Genomic DNA, 19,043 nt, shown 5'->3' with positions numbered 1-19,043 from the left:
GAAATAAATTGTTATTTAAGCGAATTTATTCATTTATCGAGGCTCTACTGTGTATATGCGTCTGCAGCATGCGTTGACCACCTATCTTCTAATTATCTCACGAGTTAATTATGCATGGAAATTGAATGGAATGTAGGTTTATCTTATAACTCGGTAAGATATAACTACAAAAAGGAAAAAAAAAACATGACTTTTGTGACGGATAATTTTGCGACCAAATGGAACAAATTTAGTCACGATTAAGCTTTTGTGACGGAGTTGTGTCCTAATGAGTCTGCCTGAAAAGCCCTTTTCACAGAAGTCATGTTTTTTGGTAGTGTGTGTGTTGAAAGAACTAATCGTTAAATTTGTCAAAGAAATACTTAATTCGTAATAACGGGTGAATTGTTTTCAGTATATCGTCTTACCAACCGATTGACATATAACCGAATCATATCAATTCTCTAACCGGTTCGATCCAATAGTAGTCATATATAATCGAGTAGATTGTATTATCTAATTATGTCAAGGGTCCATTTTATTCAATTATATGGAGACAAAAGCAACTCAATTGCCAACCAAGGTAGTATGGACCACACATAAATTAAATTGTGTGATTTAATGAAGAGGGATGGAGCTTGGCTACACGGCATTAATGATTTAATAACATATCAGTATTGAATTGACAATCATAAATGTAGATAAGGACAATTTTTCTTAGATAAAATCGAGTGTGAGATTTACACACCATTTTATTGACAAAATGATCAGTTTTTATAGATGTTACAGCCGATGAAATATATCGAATGATTTTAAATTATAGATCTGCACATAATAATATATTAAATTTATGTGTTAAATCGTATCTCACAGACCTGATCTATGTAGCACGGACTAACGGGGACGCGTTAAATAAGGAAATGGCCAAACGGAGATATAACTTTTGTTTCCTTTATCGTAAACATAATTCGAAATATGTAGAGTTGTTGAACAACATAGAGTAAACTGCAAATACTACCCCTGTGTTATCTCGAAATAGCAGAAACCCCCTGTGATAAATAAACTAGCAAAAACCCCCCTGTGAAATTTAGTTAAAGGCAGAATCCCCCCTAGCTGATTTTTTAGACTTGAAATGACAAAATTGTCCCTCAAAATGTATTTATATATATACATATTATATGTATATTTATTCTTTTTAATTTGTTTGTTGAGAAATTAAAAAAAAATAGTAAACAACTAAATTGATTATTTTTTAAATAAAATAATTAAAATATTTATAAAATATAAGAATTTATTAATTGCAAGACTCCAGGGGTATTTATGTCTTTTTATATCAAGTCAACCCTCAAATAGTTCCATAGGGGGGTTTTTGCTATTTAAATAATTTCACAGGGGAGGTTTTTGCTAGTTTATTTATCACAGGGGGATTTTTGCTATTTCGAGATTATACAGGGGTAGTTTTTGCAGTTTACTCGAACAACATATAACCAACCTACTGAGAACAAAAGGAAAAAAGAAAAATTAAAAAATGCAAATGACATTAGTCATACAATTGAAAACATAACTTCAATTTTAATTGCAAAGAGAATAAAAGAAAGATAATTAGTATTGTAAATTAAAAGAATAAATGAGAGATAAATGGGGAAATTAAACTTTTCATCTCTCAAGTTTGCATCAATTTCATATTTGGTCCCCCATGTACACAAGAAACATATTTGGTCTCTCGTGTTTCAATAATTTAACAATTTTGGTCGTTTCCGTCATTTTACCGTTAACTCGCGGTGTTGGGCAAACGCTTGATCCCGTTACTAATAACAGAAAATTGACGAAAATGACTAAAAGTATTGAATTTTTGAAATATGAGGGACCACATATGAAATTGGTAGAAATTTGAGAGATGAAAGCTGTATTTTTTCCGAGATAAATATATTAGGTATTCAATGTTTGGAAGAGGTGTACATATTTTGAAAATCCTTTCAGCAAACTGCAATTCATACCATCTTGCACCCTTGAAATATTGTATTTTGGCACTTTGCACCCTCTAAAAGAATTAATAGTACTTTACACCTTCAAAATACAATAAATTATGTACAATTCACCCACAAATGAATTTTTTAACCTAGTGAAGGTAATTTAATATTTTTAGTAGTATTTCTTTAGGAGGGCAAGTATCAAATTTAGGAGGCCAAGTATCAAATTAATTTTTTTATATTCATTAATGCTTTAGAAACTAAAAAGTGTAAAAATAAATATACATTTCTTCAAAATATTTAAAAGTTATATTTTTTTTTCACAACAAAACAGTTTACCAAAAAAAAAAAAGAGGATAAAAATTTCTTCATCTATTTTTTTATCAAGTTATATTTTCTTACAAAATTTTCTTAAAAATTTATGTTTTTTTGTTGTTAGAAAATAAAGTTTTTAAGTAACTCTATGTTTTTTTTTTTTTTGCACTTTGTACGCTAAAAAAAGTCGAGGGTAGTAGAAATAACATTTAAAAATTTTGCCTTCTATAAATTTTCAAAATTCAATTGAAACTATATTGTAAATGATTTATTATCTTTCGATGGTTCATAGTGCTATTAATTATTTTTAAAGGTGCAGAATACGAAAATACAATATTTCAAAGGTGTAATGTGGAATTAAACCAAAACTCTTCAACCGTCAAAGTCAAAGCTAATAGAGAGAAATAAGCATAATAATCCAATTTGCATTGACCACTCCCACTATTCAAATGACATCCGATTTTATGGTATAAATAAATGTTTAGATTTTAATTACTTTTTTATATATTTGAAGAGCCATAAGATACCTACTAATATAGATAGCACTGCTGTTTATATTTATTTATTTAATTAATGAAGATTATGATTCATACAATCAAAAGTCAAAACTACAACTGCTATTACTAAAATAAAACCGTTGACTTCGTGAATAATATATATATATATTAATTTGCATCCACCTCCTTTTAACTTTGGTCTTTTGACAATTACACCCTAAACATTTAACCTTTTGGTATATATACACTCCTTCCATCCATTTTTCCGTTAGTACGAGGGGTAGGGTAGGAAAATTACAAATAAATAAATAACGAAAGAAAAAAAATTTAACTTGCTAAATTAACACGACTTTTTAATTTTTAATTAGTTTCTCAATCTTACGTCTTCTCAAACTTGTCTTGCATCATTTTTCAATATTTATGAAAAAAATACTTAATTCATTATTGCTAGTAATATAATTGTTAGATCTACAAAAAATCATCATACCATTTATGTAAATGTAATACTAATCAGTTAAAAAATATAATACTATTGGAATATAAAACTGAATTGAGTTAGTCAAAAAATAATAGATACTAACAAAAAATTAAATTGGATGAAAATGCTGCATTCCAACAACATCAACAACATCAACAATAATAATAATAATAATAATAATAATAATAATAATAATAATAATAATAATAATAATAATAATAATAATAATAATAATAATAATAATAATAATAATAATAATAATAATAATAATAAAAAATAAAAAAAAACATGTAACATGTGGTTGCTAAAATATAAAAGTTAGAGGAAATCAATGCAAATTTGAAATTACTATATTATGTTCAACGTGAGGACAAATGTGTATTTTCCACTAAAAACTAACAGACCACTAACGAAAAAATGGATGGAGGATGTATATGCCAAAAAGTTAAACCTTTGGGGTGTGGTTGCCAAAACATCAAAGTCTAGGGAGGTGGATGCAAATTACCCTATATATATACTTGTTGCAGTTCAGGCTAAGTTTTCGGGCGTGCAAAAAAAAAAGAACAAAAAAAAAAAAAGGAAAAATGGAAGCAACATTGGCTTTAGTTTTAATCTCTCTCGCCATGGCAGCATCAATAACATGTGCAGCTAAGCTACTAAATTTTCTTTGGTTGAAGCCAAGAAAACTCGAGAAATTTCTAAGAAATCAAGGTTTGCACGGAACTCCGTACCGACCGTTTATCGGAGACCTAAAAGAGATGACGAAAGCCATCAAAGCAGCACAACCGAAATCAATCGAACTTTCCGACGAAGACACTTCGCCGCACATTTTTGCTTACTATTACGACATCCTTAAAAAGTACGGCAACAACTCTTTCTTCTGGTTCGGTCCGTGGCCGAAACTGAACATCGTTGATCCGGAGATGATAAAGGAGGTTTTGAAGAAATACGATGCGTTTGAGAAGCCCCTTCCGGAAACAGGCAAGATCCTTTCGAGTGGGATTGTGATTCTCGAGGGGGAAAAATGGGCTAAACATAGAAAGATCATCAATCCCGCTTTTCATCTACACAAGTTAAAGGTAACTAAATTAATTAATCTTAGTATCTTTATTTTTCATACTGTAACTGGATAAATGTGTTCGATTTAATTTAAGAAAAATAATTTGAGTTTTAAATGAATGAGTTAATTATATTTTGTATCAGTCCTTATTGTATAGCAGAAAACATGCACCAAATCCCGTAAACGCATCAATTTCGATGAACTGGACAATACGATGATCGTACCGAAAAAAAAAAACTCATTTACGTGTTATTGTAACACATACCGATGTGTATTATAAGTTGGTTGTACCTAATTGGTTAGGTGTCAAATCACTAAAAAAAAAATAGTGATGCCAACAATTGTGATATTATCAAGAGTTGTCATTATATATATATATATATATATATATATATATATATATATATATATATATATATATATATATATATATATATATATATATATATATATATATATATATATATATATATATATATATATATATATATATATATATATTACTTTAAGTGACAATATATTTAATGTTGCTAATAACTAATTCTTTTCGTTGTCATTTAATCCCGTTTATTGTCACTAGCATTAGTTATATATATAGCATTAGTGATACACCATTAGTTACCACTATAGTGACAATATTTTTTACATAATGATGTTTAAATCAGTGTTGTCAATTAAAAGATTATTTCCAGTAATGCATGTGATGTTATTGTAACTGAATTTGTTTAAATCACCATTGTGTTATTTATTTTTTTGGCAGTCAACTTTCGCATGGTAATTACATATATACAGTCGATCTTCGATCAATTAATACTCGTTTAATTAATAGTCTTATTTTTTCGGTCACAAATACTCGAGGACAACGTGCTAAAAATTTGTTTCGTTAAATTAATATTTCACTAAATTAGTAAAATTTGGGCGGTCGCACCTGTGTTAATTTATAGTGATTTAACTGTATTATCCGTTTGCATTGGTTAAGTATTTCATAAACTTTTACCCCTTTAATAGAATATGGCTCCAGCAATTGGTTTAAGCTGTACAAACATGATATCCAAGTTGAAGTCAAAGGTTTGCAGTAGTACCGACGGAAGCTGCGAAATCGATATGTGGGCATGCCTGGAAGATTTCACGGGCGATGTTATTTCACGCACGGCTTTCGGCAGCAACCACGATCAAGGAACGAAAATAATTCAGCTTCAGCGCGAAAAGCTTAAGCTCACCCTCCAGCTATTGCAGTTTTCGTTTATCCCTGGATGGAGGTCAAAATTATATTACAAATATTTTTTTTTATTTTTCCTTCGTTTAGCATCTTGCATTATTCGAGGATTGTTGAATGACCATCTCAACCAAAAGCTTAAGCTGTTAGTGAATGTATCATTCAAAATTAATATCTCTAAAAGGATGTTAAGTGGATTTCGATTTGCAGGTATCTTCCGACGAAACTTAACAAGAAAGTCAAAGCGATAAACGATGAAATCGAGTCCTTGCTAAGGGGTATAATCGACAAAAGGCAGAAGGCAAAGGACAGGGGAGACGAGGTTCCTAGCGATGATTTATTAGGTATACTAATGGAATCGAATTCAAGATTTATTGAAGAATGTGGAAATAAGAATAAGGGAATGAGTATTGAAGATGTGATTGAGGAGTGCAAGTTATTCTATGTGGCCGGCTCGGAGACAACGGCTTGTTTGCTCGTGTGGACTATGGTTTTGTTGTGCGAACATACTGAATGGCAAACTCGAGCAAGAGAAGAGGTTATTCGAGTTTTCGGGAATTCGAAGCCAAGTTTTGAAGGATTAAATCAGCTCAAGAATGTAAGTTTTTTTATTGCTTATATATCTTAGATTCAGATTTTCATACAAATTTGCTACACTATTTGGAAGCGTTTTTTAGGCTTATTTTAATTTCTTTTTGGGTAAAGGTATTTTGGGGAACTAATGTCTTTCAAAATGAAAGTAACGTTTGTTTCGCTGTGGGAGGAAATAGAAAACACTATAGCAGTCAAATAATAACTGAATGTATTGGAGAAAAAAATATTTCAGTAGAAGAATTCGGCAACCAAATGGATATTTATTTATTTAATGTCTAATGAAGACATTCTTTTTTTTACTGTAGCGGTCAAATCATATTCGAAGAAGAGAGTAAGTTTTAGAATCATTTTAAGAAACATAGATTCATTTTGGGTTAAGCACTAGGAGGAAAATGAAACCCCTATGAAACACAAACATTACCTTTTTGGATGATTTTGAGACAATATAACAATTTCTAAAAAAAATGTTTAATTAATTGTAGGTTATGATCATTGTAATAATTATACATCTTGACTTAATGACAGGTTACTATGATCTTGCAAGAAGTGTTGAGGTTGTACCCGCCATTACCTATGATCAACCGATGCTCTACAAAGACGGTGAAACTCGGAAACCTAACTATTCCAGCCGGGGTACATTTGTTGTTGATGGTAGGGTTAGTCCATCGTGATTCCGATATTTGGGGAGACGATGCAAATGAGTTCAATCCTCTAAGGTTCTCTGATGGAGTATCGAAAATTCAATCGTCATTCGTACCGTTCAGCTCAGGCCCTCGGATATGCATCGCACAAAACTTTGCAATGGTTGAAGCAAAAATGGCTCTAGCTACGATTCTCCGAACCTTCTCATTTGAGCTTTCGCCGTCATATTTGCATGCTCCTTTCTCTGTTACCACTCTTCAACCACAATACGGTGCTCCGATCATCTTTCAAAGCCTAGAGCAGTTAATTTCAGGGTCCTAAACAATTGATTAAAAGTTACGAATGTACTAAAAATGTGATTCATCATGCAATAAACTCGTACGATTGTATTCATTTCAGCCATGTTTGAGATAGTTGATTTATATGCTTGCATAAACATGTAATGTTGTAACAATATACTTGTTTCAACAAAAAAAAAAAAAAACCACTCCTTCCGTTTCATACTATTTGTCATTTGAAATTTTTTTGTTGTCACAAATAATTTTTTTAATTAATGTTTCATTGGAATTGTATAGGGACGAAAAGTGTAATTATCCCGATTTTTTCATTTAGGGTTTGAAGTTTTTACAAGTAAAAAATAATTAAATAATTCTGTAAAATATATATTATATTAATATATATTAATAAATGTTACTAATATTCGAAAAATATCGGAAATATGTCGTAAATAATCGGAATTATGTCGGAAATAATCGGAAATATATCGGAAAAAATCGGAACTATTTCGGATCGGAATTCGGAAATTCCAAAATTTTAATATGTATTTCCGATTCCGATTCCGATTCCGATTCCGATCCGATTTTTTTAGTAAATTTTAGAAATCGGAATTTTGGAATTCAGAAGTGAAAAAATCATTCCAAAATCGGAATCATTCGGATCGGATTCAACATAAATCGGAAATTTTATTCCCATTTCCACCCCTACTAATATATTTATTCCTACAGACCTATTCCTTAAAACATCTCCTTTACTTTACGGTGGAGCCCACAATTCCACTATACAAGCTATACGCATTTCACAATTTCACTATACAAATTTATAGTGGATTTCGATAAGTATATAGAGTTGTTTTCGATAAATTTATTGTGAATTTCGATAAGTATACATAGTAATTTTCATGTTTATATAGCTGTTTATACAGAGTGATTTTCATTGTTGCTCCCTCATTCATTTTTCGTTTCAACAGATTTATGTAATATTAGTAGGTTGGAAAGATGTTTTATGAAAGCTTCACAAATTTTATACTATTTTTTAAACCTTGTGGAAAAAAATAAAAAACTAAATAGAAAAAACTGAAATAAAATAAAAGTAATATTTTGTTTTAAAATTGAAAAAAAAAAAATCATATTTTTCCTGGAACAAGAAAATGAATAAAAAAAAATTAAAATAGCGTGAAATTTTTGACGAGTTATTTTGGAGAGAGAGAGTATGATAGATCTATTTGGAATACTTACCAATATAGTACTATATATTGGAAGCGCCATAAAGATACGCACCAATATGATACTGCTGTTTAAATAATTTATTTAATGAACATTATGATTAGTACAATCAAAACTACAAAATATATATATATATATATATATATATATATATATATATATATATATATATGTTAATTTGCATCCACCTCCTTTGAACTTTGGTTTTTTGACAAGTACAGCCTAAACGTTTAACCTTTTGGCATATATACATCTCTTTCATTAATTTTTCTCCGTTAGTATGAGGGGCAGAGTAGGAAAACTACAAATAAATAAGTAACAAAAGAAAAAAAATTAACTTGGAAAATTGACACGTGGACTATAAAATGGCTTTTTAATTAGGTTTTTAATTTTACATCTTCTCAAACTTGTCGGACTTCATTTTTCAATATTTATGAAAAATATATAATTCACAATTTGCTAGTAAAATAATTGTTTTTCTTTTTAAAAAACCATTATACCATTGTCCATTTATGTAAATGTAATACTGATCCGTTAAAAAAAATGTAATACTTATGAATTGGAATATAAATTTTGAATTGGGTAAATCAAAAAATAATAGTTACTAACAAAAAATTAAATTGGATGAAAATGCTGCGTTCCAACAACAACAACAACAATAATAATAATAATAATAATAATAATAAAAATAATAATAATAATAATAATAAAAATAATAATAATAAATACATGTAACATGTGGTTGGTAAAATATAAAAGTTAGAGTAAATCAATGCAAATTACTATATTATGTTCAAAGTGAGGATACATGTGTATTTTCCACCAAAAACTAACCGATAACTAACCAAAAAATGGATGGAGGGTGTATATGCCAAAAATTTAAGCGTTTGGGGTGTGGTTGCCAAAACATGAAAGTCTAGGGAGGTGGATGCAAATTACCCTATATATATAATATACTTGTTACAGTTAAGGCTAAGTTTACGTAATTTGAGATTGTTGATTTATATGCTTGCATAAACATGTAGTGTTGTAACAATTTACTTGTTTCAACAAAAAAAAAAAAAAAAAAACTACTCCCTCCTCCGTCCTATATTATTTGTCTTTTGAAATTTTTTTGTTGTCTCAAATTTTTCTTTTTAATTAATGCTTCATTGGAATTGTAAAGTAAAAAATAACTAGTATTCACCCGTACGATGCACGGGGCAGCATATTTTCAACTGAAAATACATGTTTGTAAAACAAATTTACGCACCCTTGCGATGTTTGAAACTACATGTTTGTAAATCCTATTTTGCACCCTTGAAATATTGTATTTTGACACTTTGCACCATCTAAAAACATTCATAGTACTTTGCACCTTCAAAATACAATAAATTATGCACAATTCACCCACAAATGAATCTTTTAAACTAGTGAAGATAATTCACCCACAACCCACGCCGCCTCTCTCCTCTCTCAGTCGCCATCTTTCTCTCATATCTGTTGACGACGGCGGTTGTAAAGGAATATCTTGCCTCTTGCCATTATTGGGTTGTTTTGTTTCGTAATTTGTGTTTTGCAAAATATTTTGGGACTCAACGAAGTTTGAAGGACTTGCAGATGCAACAGACCGTCGTATGGAACAACATATTATGCAGAGGGATTAACTGACTCAATAATGGGATTAACTGACTCAATAATCCTGGTTGGCTTCTTGTTTATTTTTTGGGGGCAATTCTTTTTTCTCACCATAATAATCTAGTTGAGATATTTGAGATCTTCATTGACTTGGAACAATGGTTTGAAAAAGACCGGAAAGAAAATCCGCATCTACCTTTTCCTAATATATAGGGGCGGAAATCGGACGGATCGGATATAGTCCTTTCGGAAAATTATCGATTTTTTTCGGAACTGTAGTAATATAGGTTCTGATTCCAATTCCGATTTTTTCGGAATTAAAGAACTTATTCCGATTCCGATTCCTATTCTGATTTTTTTCGAAAATTTTGGAAAATCAGAAATTTTTGGAATTACTTGTTTTCGGAAATCTTCGGAATATTCGAAATTCGTAAACTGAAGACAAAAACTGCAAAATTGTACAAAAAATTGAAAAAAAACGGAAGCAAGATCTACGATTCATATGTAACAAATCAAGCAGTTTATATGATTTAAAACATATATATAATTTATGAAATAATTAAAATGAAAAACACACAAGATTCGCATCGAAGTAGATAAATTGATGGAGGAGAAAGTCGAGATCTGTAGCTTCGCAAGGAGAAGAAGAAAAATAAAACGGATCTGAAATTAGATATGTGGAGATCGACAACTTCGCAAGAAGAAGAAGAAGAGAGAATTAGAAACGAGAGGTGTTGCAGCGCTGATTTCAGCATATCATTTAGGGTTTGAAGCTTTTACAAGTAAAAAATAATTACATAATTATGTAAAACATATATTATATTAATATATAATTAATAAATGTTACTAATATTCGGAAAATATCGGAAATATGTCGTAAATAATCAGAAATACGTCGGAAATAATCGGAAATATATCGGAAAAATCGGAACTATTTCGGATCGGAATTCAGAAATTCCAAAATTTTAATATGTATTTCCGATTCCGATCCGATTTTGTTCGTAGATTTCAAAAATCGGAATTTCGGAATTCGAAAGTGAAAAAATCGTTCCAAATCGGAATTATTCAGATCGGATTCGGTGGAAATCGGAAATTTCGTTCCAATTTCCACCCCTACTAATATATTTATTCCTACCGACCTATTCCTTAAAACAACTCCTTTACTTTACCTGGAGCACACAATTCCACTATACAAACTATACACATTTCACAATTTCACCATACAAATTTATAGTGGATTTCGATAAGTATATAGAGTGATTTCCGATAAATTTATAGTGTATTTCGATAAATGTACATGGTAGTTTTCATGTTTATATAACTTTCTATACAGAGTGATTTTTATTGTTGTTCGCTCATTCATTTTTTCGTTTCAACAGCTTTATGCAATGTTAGTAGGGTGGAAAGAATTTGTTTAATGAAGCTTCACAAACTTTGTTCCCACCAACGATGGTGTGACACCAAGTTTGCTTTTGGAAATTGATTTTCATTTACTAATTAAATTTTTTCTTGTTCAGATTGAATTAAATTAAAAAAATACTATTTTTTAAACCTTGTGGAAAAAATAAAAAACTAAATAGAAAAAACTGAAATAAAATAAAATCAATATTTGGTTTTAAAATTGAAATAACAAAAAAATCATATTTTTCCTGGAAAAAGAAAATGAATAAAAAAAAATCATATCTTTTTTTTGATAAACTAGTAATACACCCGTGCGATGCACGGGGATGGTATTTTGAAAGTTGGAAAAAAAAAATTAAATACGTTATCAATTAAATTAGTAATAAAACAATATATAGTAAAAAAAATATTAGCAAAATTAAATTGACAAAGAGTTATATGAACTTAAATCGTCATAATATGGATTGATTGTTAATGAAATGAAGTATATTGAATAAATCAAAAAGTAATAAACGTGCCATGCATGTATTCTACAACTCGAGCAATTGACGAACACCATTATTTAGTTCCTTAACAAAACCGATTAAAAATACGTATACAAAAATACATTTCATTTAAATGCATTTCGTAGTAACATAAAATTACCTAAATACAAACATCCATAAACCAATGTTTATAGATGTATACCCATAGTCGTAATCATAAAATACAATAATTATAAACTACCATTGTTGTGATCGTAGTAAAAAGTTTGTAGTAATCGTAAGAAAAATTATACTATGAAATTACTAATTGAGTATTATAGCTTGCATTTGTAAGAGTTTAAAAATTCGACCACTGATGCTTCACCTCTTGAGGCGCTTGTTGAAGTCAAAATTTGAACACATGCTCCTTTTCCTCTTGGCAAATGCATCCCCAATAAAATGAAGATTGAAATATGGGGAAGCCCCTAGTAATGTTAAACGGGTGAGTTAGGCCTTTTAAGTTTTTCAGAATTCTAAGTCATAATTGGCTATGTTTGGTAACGTTTAATTCTTTTCACATTTTCCCCCAAATGAAAATTATCTTTCTACACTATTTTCAAAAACTTTCCCCAAAACAAATTCAAATATTTCTCTCTAACAAACATGATTTGACCACTACAGTGAAATTGTCTTCACTAAAATACAAAATCAAATCACTTTATCTTTTAAATTCTTCTTCCAAAATACTTTTTCGTTGACTTGCTACAGTACAAATTGTCTCCTCCCAAAACACAAACAAACTTTATTTTATTTCTAAATTCTTCTCCCAAAACACCTTTCTCCAAAATAAAATGGAAACGGAAGCCCAAAAGCTTACCAAACATAGCCAATAAGATTTAAACTTGAATCACGCTAAATAGAAACAAAAATATTCTAATGAAGGTAAAGAAAACTACTTAAAGAAAAATAAAATAACAAATTGTACGATGAAATTACTAATTGAATATTATAGCTTTTCAAATGTCAAACATTTGAAAAAACATGAATTAAAATGAAACCCATCTTTGTGAAAATCTTAATTGATTCCCAAAATTTGGTTCTAATGTATATCATATAACCAAAAATACTAATATGAACTTTGAAATGTGCAGTGAGACTTAAAGTCGTAATTCCCTTTATAGAAAAAATGGAAATAAACTTTCAAATGTATGTAACAAAAAAATCCCCAAACTATAACCATTTTGTTCTCTCACTCACATTTAAACTAATGTGTTCTCTTTGAAAACAGTAGATATATAATCACATTATTTACCATGTTACTTAAACTTCAAACAACAAAAGGGAAAGACATAATCAAAATGACTTTAATTTTTCAAAACAAATAAAAGGTATATTAAAATAATATTCATCGGTCAATGTGGAACATATTCAAAATAGGCATGTAATTTCTAATTTCTAATTTATTCCTACCGACCTATTCCTTAAAACAACTCCTTTACTTTACCTGGAGCACACAATTCCACTATACAAACTATACACATTTCACAATTTCACCATACAAATTTATAGTGGATTTCGATAAGTATATAGAGTGATTTCCGATAAATTTATAGTGTATTTCGATAAGTGTACATGGTAGTTTTCATGTTTATATAACTTTCTATACAGAGTGATTTTTATTGTTGTTCGCTCATTCATTTTTTCGTTTCAACAGCTTTATGCAATGTTAGTAGGTTGGAAAGAATTTGTTTAATGAAGCTTCACAAACTTTGTTCCCACCAACGATGGTGTGACACCAAGTTTGCTTTTGGAAATTGATTTTCATTTACTAATTAAATTTTTTCTTGTTCAGATTGAATTAAATTAAAAAAATACTATTTTTTAAACCTTGTGGAAAAAATAAAAAACTAAATAGAAAAAACTGAAATAAAATAAAATCAATATTTGGTTTTAAAATTGAAATAACAAAAAAATCATATTTTTCCTGGAAAAAGAAAATGAATAAAAAAAAAATCATATCTTTTTTTTGATAAATGTATGATAGGTCTATTTCGAATACCTACCAATATAGGTATATTGGAAGCGCCATAAAGATACGCACCAATATAGTTGTGCTGTTTAAATAATTTATTTAATGAACATTATGATATATTAATTTGCATCCACCTCCTTTGAACTTTGGTTTTTTGACAAGTACACCCTAAACGTTTAATCTTTTGGCATATATACACCTCTTTCATTAAATTTTCTCCGTTAGTATGAGGGGCAGAGTAGGAAAACTACAAATAAATAAGTAACAAAAGAAAAAAAAATAACTTGCAAAATTGACACGTGGGCTACAAAATGGCCTTTTAATTAGTTTCTTAATTTTACATCTTCTCAAACTTGTCGGACTTCATTTTTCAATATTTATGAAAAATATATAATTCACAATTGCTAGTAAAATAATTGTTTTTCTTTTTAAAAAACCATTACACCATATATGTAAATGTAATACTGATCGGTTAAAAAAAATGTAATACTTATGAATTGGAATATAAATTTTGAATTGGGTAAATCAAAAAATAATAGTTACTAACAAAAAAATAAATTGGATGAAAATGCTGCGTTCCAACAACAACAACAACAACAATAATAATAATAATAATAATAATAATAATAATAATAATAATAATAATAATAATAATAATATATAAATAAATAAATAAAAAAAACATGTAACATGTGGTTGGTAAAATATAAAAGTTAGAGGAAATCAATGCAAATTACTATATTATGTTCAAAGTGAGGATAAATGTGTATTTTCCACCAAAAACTAACCGATGAATAACGAAAAAATGAATGGAGGGTGTATATGCCAAAAAGTTAAACGTTTGGGGTGTTGTTGCCAAAACATCAAAGTCTAGGGAGGTGGAGATGCAAATTACCCTATATATATACTTGTTGCAGTTCAGGCCAAGTTTTCATACCTGCAAAAAAAAAAAAACAAAAAAAAAAAGAAGAAAGAAAAATGGAAGCAACACTGGCCTTAGTTTTAATCTCTCTCGCCATGGCAGCATCAATAACATGCATGTGCAGCTAAGCTACTAAATTTTCTCTGGTTGAAGCCAAGAAAACTCGAGAAATTTCTAAGAAATCAAGGTTTGCATGGAACTCCGTACCGACCGTTTATCGGAGACGTGAAAGATATGATGAAAGCCATCAAAGCAGAACAACCTAAATCAATCAAACTTTCCGACGAAGATACTTCGCCACACATTTTTGCTTACTATTACGACATCCTTAAAAAGTACGGCAAAAATTCTTTCTTCTGGTTCGGTCCGTGGCCGAAACTGAACATCGTTGACCCGGACCTAATAAAGGAGATTTTAAAGAAATACGACGTGTTTGAGAAGCCCCATACGGAAACAGCCAAGATTCTTACGAGTGGGATTGTGCTTCTCGAGGGCGAAAAATGGGCTAAACACCGAAAGATCATCAATCCCGCTTTTCATCTACACAAGTTGAAGGTAACTAAATTAATTACTCTTAGTATCTTTATTTTTCATACTGTAACCGAATAAATGCGTTCGATTTAATTTAAGAAAAATAATTTGAATTTTAAATGAATGAGTTAATTAAATTTTGTATAAATTCCTGTTGTATATATAGCAGAAAACATGCACCAAATCTCCTATACGTATCAATTTCGATGAACTGGACCATACGGTCGTATCGGAAAAAAAAAAAAAAAAAAACTCATTTACGTGTTATTGTAACACATCCCGATGTGTATTATAGTTTGGTTGTACCTAATTGGTTATGTGTCAAATCACTAAAAAAAAAATTAGTGATGCCACAACTCTGAGGTTATCAAAAGTTGTCACTAAATATATATATTAAATGATAACATTTTTATGTTGTTCGATGCTAATAACTCATTTTTTGTCTTTGTCATTTAATCCCGTTTATCGTCACAAGCATTAGTGATACACCATCAGTTACAACCATAGTGACAATATTTTTTGCCTAATCATGTTTAAATTAGTGTTCTCAATTAAAAGATTATTTCCTGTAATGAATGTGATGTTATTGTAACTGAATTTTTTTAGATAAGACCACTGTGTTATATATTTTTTTTGGTAGTCAACTTTTGTATGATCATTACATACATATAGTAGAACCTCAATAAAATAATACTCAATTAATTAATAACCTCGCTTAAATAATATTTTTTTCCAGCCTCGACTCTAGGACAACATGCTAAAAGAATATTTCGCTAAATTAATAAAATTTGGGTGGTCGCAACAACATGTATTAGTTTATAGTTGTGTAATTTATAGTGGTTTAACTGTAGTATCCGTTTGGTTAAGTATTTCACAAACTTTTACCCCTTTAACAGAACATGGTTCCAGCAATTGGTTTAAGCTGTACAAACATGATATCCAAGTTGAAGTCAAAGGTTTGCAGTAGTACCGGCGGAGGCTGCGAAATCGATATGTGGGCATGCTTGGAAGATTTCACGGGCGATGTTATTTCGCGCACGGCTTTCGGCAGCAACCACGACCAAGGAACGAAAATTATTCAGCTTCAGCGTGAAAAACTTAAGCTCACCCTCCAACTATTGCAGTTTTCGTTTATCCCTGGATGGAGGTGATCAAATATTAAATTACAAACATTTTTTTAATCTTTCCTTCGTTTATCATCTTGCATTATTTGAGGATTGTTGAATGACCATCTCAACCAAAAGTTTAAGCTGTTAGTGAAATGTATCATTTAATATTAATATTTCCAAAAGGATTTTAAGTGGATTTCGATTTGCAGGTATCTTCCGACGAAACTAAAAAAGAAAGTCAAAGCGATAAACAACGAAATTGAGTCCTTACTAAGGGGTATAATCGACAAAAGGCAGAAGGCAATGGATAGGGGAGACGAGGCTCCTATCGATGATTTATTAGGTATACTAATGGAATCAAATTCAAGATTTGTCGAAGAATGCGGAAATAAGAATAAGAGAATGAGTATTGAAGATGTGATTGAGGAGTGCAAGCTATTCTATGTGGCCGGCTCGGAAACAACGGCTTGTTTGCTCGTGTGGACTATGGTTTTGTTGTGCGAACATAATGAATGGCAAACTCGAGCAAGAGAAGAGGTTATTCGGGTATTCGGGAACTCAGAGCCAAGTTTTGAAGGATTAAATCAGCTCAAGATGGTAAGATATTTATTTATTATGTATCTTAGTTTCATATTTTCATACAAGTTCGCTACAATACTTGGAAGCGTTTTGAGACTTACTTTTATTTTGTTTTCAAAATGAAAGTAATGTTTGTTTCACTTTGCGTAGAAATAGAAAACACTGTAGCAGTCAAATCATGACTGAATGTGTTGAAGAAAAAAAAGATATCAGTACAAGAATTTGGTAACCAAAGCGATGTTTATTTATTTTCTAGTGAAGACATTTTTTTTTTCCCGTAGCAAATCAAATCATATTCAAAGAAAAGAGTAATTTTTAGAATCATTTTAAGGAACATAAATTCATTTTGGGTTAAACACTAGGAGGAAAATGAGAACCCTATGCAACACAAACATTAAGTTTTCTATGATTTTGAGACAATAGAACAATTTCTCTAAAAAAGTTTAATTAATTGTAGGTTATGATCATTGTAATAATTATACATCTTGACTTCATGACAGGTTAACATGATCTTACAAGAAGTGTTGAGGTTGTACCCGCCATTACCTATGATCAACCGATACTCTACAAAGACGGTGAAACTCGAAAACCTAACTATTCCGGCCGGGGTACATTTGTTGTTGATGGTAGGGTTAGTCCATCGTGATTCAAATATTTGGGGAGACGATGCAAATGAGTTCAATCCTCTAAGGTTCTCTGATGGAGTATCGAAAGTTCAATCGTCATTCGTACCGTTCAGTTCAGGGCCTCGGATATGCATCGCACAAAACTTTGCAATGGTTGAAGCAAAAATGGCCCTAGCTACAATTCTCCGAAGCTTCTCATTTGAGCTTTCGCCGTCATATTTGCATGCTCCTTTCTCCGTTACAACTCTTCAACCACAATACGGTGCTCCGATCATCTTTCAAAGCCTAGAGCCGTTCATTTCATGGTCCTAAACAAGTGGATTAAAAGTTGCGAATGTAATAAAAATGTGATGCATCATGCAATAAACTCGTACGATTGTATTCATTTCAGCAATGTTTGAGATTGTTGATTTATATGCTTGCATAAACTGCTCCTTCCGTTTCATATTATTTGTCTCTTTAAGAAGTCTTTTTTGTCTCTTTAAAAATCCTTTTGTCTCAAATTTTGTAATTAATGGTTCATTGAAATTGTAAAGTAAAAAATATAATTTGAGACAAAAACGCCACCATACTAGTGTTACTGACATACAATGTCATATAGATTAGTAATCAGTTTAGTGCCTTTTTAATCAAATTGTCCCGTAGCTCAGTTGGTTAGAGCGTTGGTCTTATGAGCCGAAGGTCGCGGGTTCGAGCCCCGCCGGGACAAATTATGCTATTTTTCATACACTTCTTAGTAAAAATCTGAAGTTTCAATTTATGTGAAAATATATATATTTCTTTTAAATGGGGTATTATGTAGAAAATTTCTATTTAAACTATATTTAAATTTATATTCAAATTTTAGTTAAGAGGTTTTTTGTGCACAAGTCCCTCACTAACCGTTTTTATTATTATAGGTCTAGGGTTTATATCTCTTTCGCCAATAAGCTCATCCCTTTAATACCTACTAGTAATCTGACCCGTGCGATGCACGGGGTTTGAAAAAATAAATGCAGAATAAAAATTCAATTTTCAATATTGTTTTCTACTTTCAAATTAAAACGTAAAAATCACTCGAACATAAAACAAATAGATAATAAAATTAAATTAAATAAAATAAAACAAAAAATCACGTAGTAATGTAAATAACAGAGGCTTTTATTCTATTATCTTTCATTGACAGAATCGTTAATGTAAATAACACCATTTATTGAACCGCATATGTTGATAGTAAAGAACTTTCCGAGAAAATTAAGCAGCTAATGATGAGTGGAGAAACTTCGAACGGCTAGAGGAAGTGAGATCAATGAAATCGGGACTGAAACACGTGGATTATTTCCACATTATGTTTTTAACTTTCTTATTTTTTAAACTAAATTTTAGTTATGGAATAAGTAGTGCTTAGTGGGTTAAGTATAGTGCTTAGTGGGCTAAGTAGTGCTTAGTGCATTTAATTGTGGATTTTATTCTAACTTCCTAACTAACCCACTAACCCATTTTCTTGAGTGCTCTTGTGGTTGGTTTTCT

The 19,043-nt window shown here is 30.3% G+C and overlaps 2 protein-coding genes and 1 non-coding gene across 3 annotated transcripts; all 3 read left to right on the top strand.

Moving 5' to 3' along the window:
• Positions 1-3,793: 3,793 nt before the first annotated feature.
• Positions 3,794-7,187, top strand: LOC105970391 (cytochrome P450 CYP72A219). The gene is made up of 4 exons (XM_088822364.1): positions 3,794-4,318; positions 5,308-5,558; positions 5,726-6,113; positions 6,635-7,187. Exons 1-4 carry the CDS (start codon positions 3,824-3,826, stop codon positions 7,070-7,072), a joined length of 1,572 nt encoding a protein of 523 aa, XP_088678490.1. The 5' UTR covers positions 3,794-3,823; the 3' UTR covers positions 7,073-7,187.
• Positions 7,188-14,692: 7,505 nt separating this feature from the next.
• Positions 14,693-17,962, top strand: LOC105970280 (cytochrome P450 CYP72A219). The gene is made up of 4 exons (XM_088822362.1): positions 14,693-15,244; positions 16,117-16,367; positions 16,539-16,926; positions 17,409-17,962. The coding sequence occupies exons 1-4, from the start codon at positions 14,924-14,926 to the stop codon at positions 17,844-17,846; spliced, it is 1,398 nt and encodes a 465-aa protein (XP_088678488.1). The 5' UTR covers positions 14,693-14,923; the 3' UTR covers positions 17,847-17,962.
• Positions 17,963-18,169: 207 nt separating this feature from the next.
• TRNAI-UAU (transfer RNA isoleucine (anticodon UAU)) lies at positions 18,170-18,243 on the top strand. The gene has a single exon. It is a non-coding gene; the product is annotated as a tRNA-Ile (tRNA).
• The last annotated feature ends 800 nt before the right edge of the window (positions 18,244-19,043 follow it).

This window comes from Erythranthe guttata, chromosome 8 (genome assembly GCF_056151865.1).
Source record: "Erythranthe guttata isolate IM_541 chromosome 8, IM_541, whole genome shotgun sequence".
Taxonomy (NCBI): domain Eukaryota; kingdom Viridiplantae; phylum Streptophyta; class Magnoliopsida; order Lamiales; family Phrymaceae; genus Erythranthe; species Erythranthe guttata.
This window is presented reverse-complemented; position numbering and strand designations above follow the sequence as displayed.

Bases quoted from the DNA above. Each gene is read 5' to 3' on its own strand.
- LOC105970391 (XM_088822364.1), top strand. From the start codon at position 3,824: ATGGAAGCAACATTGGCTTTAGTTTTAATCTCTCTCGCCATGGCAGCA. The intron at 5,559-5,725 runs GTCAAAATTATA...TTCGATTTGCAG, and splicing joins TCGTTTATCCCTGGATGGAG to GTATCTTCCGACGAAACTTA. The intron at 6,114-6,634 runs GTAAGTTTTTTT...ACTTAATGACAG, and splicing joins GATTAAATCAGCTCAAGAAT to GTTACTATGATCTTGCAAGA.
- LOC105970280 (XM_088822362.1), top strand. From the start codon at position 14,924: ATGATGAAAGCCATCAAAGCAGAACAACCTAAATCAATCAAACTTTCC. The intron at 16,368-16,538 runs GTGATCAAATAT...TTCGATTTGCAG, and splicing joins TCGTTTATCCCTGGATGGAG to GTATCTTCCGACGAAACTAA. The intron at 16,927-17,408 runs GTAAGATATTTA...ACTTCATGACAG, and splicing joins GATTAAATCAGCTCAAGATG to GTTAACATGATCTTACAAGA.